General features: G+C 50.5%; 2 protein-coding genes across 3 annotated transcripts in view; both read right to left on the bottom strand.

Annotated features, from left to right (window-relative positions):
• The window catches only part of LOC111648376 (dnaJ homolog subfamily B member 6-like), a 44,526-nt gene that overhangs the window by 36,529 nt on the left and 7,234 nt on the right, over positions 1–763 (bottom strand). The window lies entirely within an intron of this gene.
• Positions 29–763, bottom strand: part of LOC147817090 (dnaJ homolog subfamily B member 6-A-like) — an 806-nt gene continuing 71 nt past the window's right edge. The window contains exons 2-3 of the mRNA XM_087171801.1: positions 711–761; positions 29–587 (exon numbers count right to left, since the gene is read on the bottom strand). Coding sequence (XP_087027927.1) covers positions 355–587; positions 711–761 — 284 coding nt within the window. The 3' untranslated portion in view covers positions 29–354. The remainder of the gene's footprint in view (positions 588–710; positions 762–763) is intronic.

The following is a 763-nucleotide window of genomic DNA, read 5'->3' as shown; positions in this document are numbered from 1 at the left end:
GGGGGGGGGCAGAGGGAGGAGAGGAGGAACATGAAGGTTTAGACCCGACTTCACTGACACACTAACGCAAGACACAGAGTCCTGAGACTAAACACATGGAAACTGTTGCAAAAAGAGCCACATCGCTCTTAGTCACTAACCTTAGGCCACGCCCACACGACTATGTTTACACAATCTGCTTCCTGTTTGCACCGGCTCACACATGCTCAGTGCATGCGAACGGTCATGTGTGTATGAGTTTTCAGGAGTGATGGTCCATTTTTAAAGCGTAGTGTGGAGTCTGTATAATATTTTCAATAACTGAAATAAAAACAAATTTAAAAACCGATACTGATACCATGTGTCAGTCAGTCTCTACCTTTTAGTGGTGATCTTCCTGCCGTTGATGATCTTGGTGGAGGTGGACACAGAGCGGAAGTTGCCCATGCCGCCGCCGCCGCCCCCTCCTCCTCCTCCACCTCCTCCACCCCCAAACGAGGTGGAGGAGAAAGAGGTGAAGCCTCCACCTCCCAGACTGCCCATTGTTGTCATGTGACCCATGTGACCCATGTGGCCCATGGTGTTCATGGAGCCGAAAGAACCGAAGCCTGAGATGAAGAGGACGGAGAGAGAGAGAGAGAGTCTCATTTAAAACAGGTGGAACAGGCGGCGGTGGTTCAAATCTGCAGCAGAACATGTTTCTCTCTTTGCTCACGGCTGCTTTTTCTTACCTGGGTCAAAAGGTGAGAATCCAGCCCCGAAGGGAGGGAAACCAACAAAGCCT

This window comes from Seriola lalandi, unplaced genomic scaffold, assembly GCF_002814215.2.
Source record: "Seriola lalandi dorsalis isolate HSWRI2012SDOR001 ecotype SW California unplaced genomic scaffold, Sedor1 jcf7180002054981, whole genome shotgun sequence".
NCBI lineage: Eukaryota > Metazoa > Chordata > Actinopteri > Carangiformes > Carangidae > Seriola > Seriola lalandi.
Note: the sequence above shows the minus strand (reverse complement) of the source record. Positions and strands in the feature narration are given on the sequence as shown.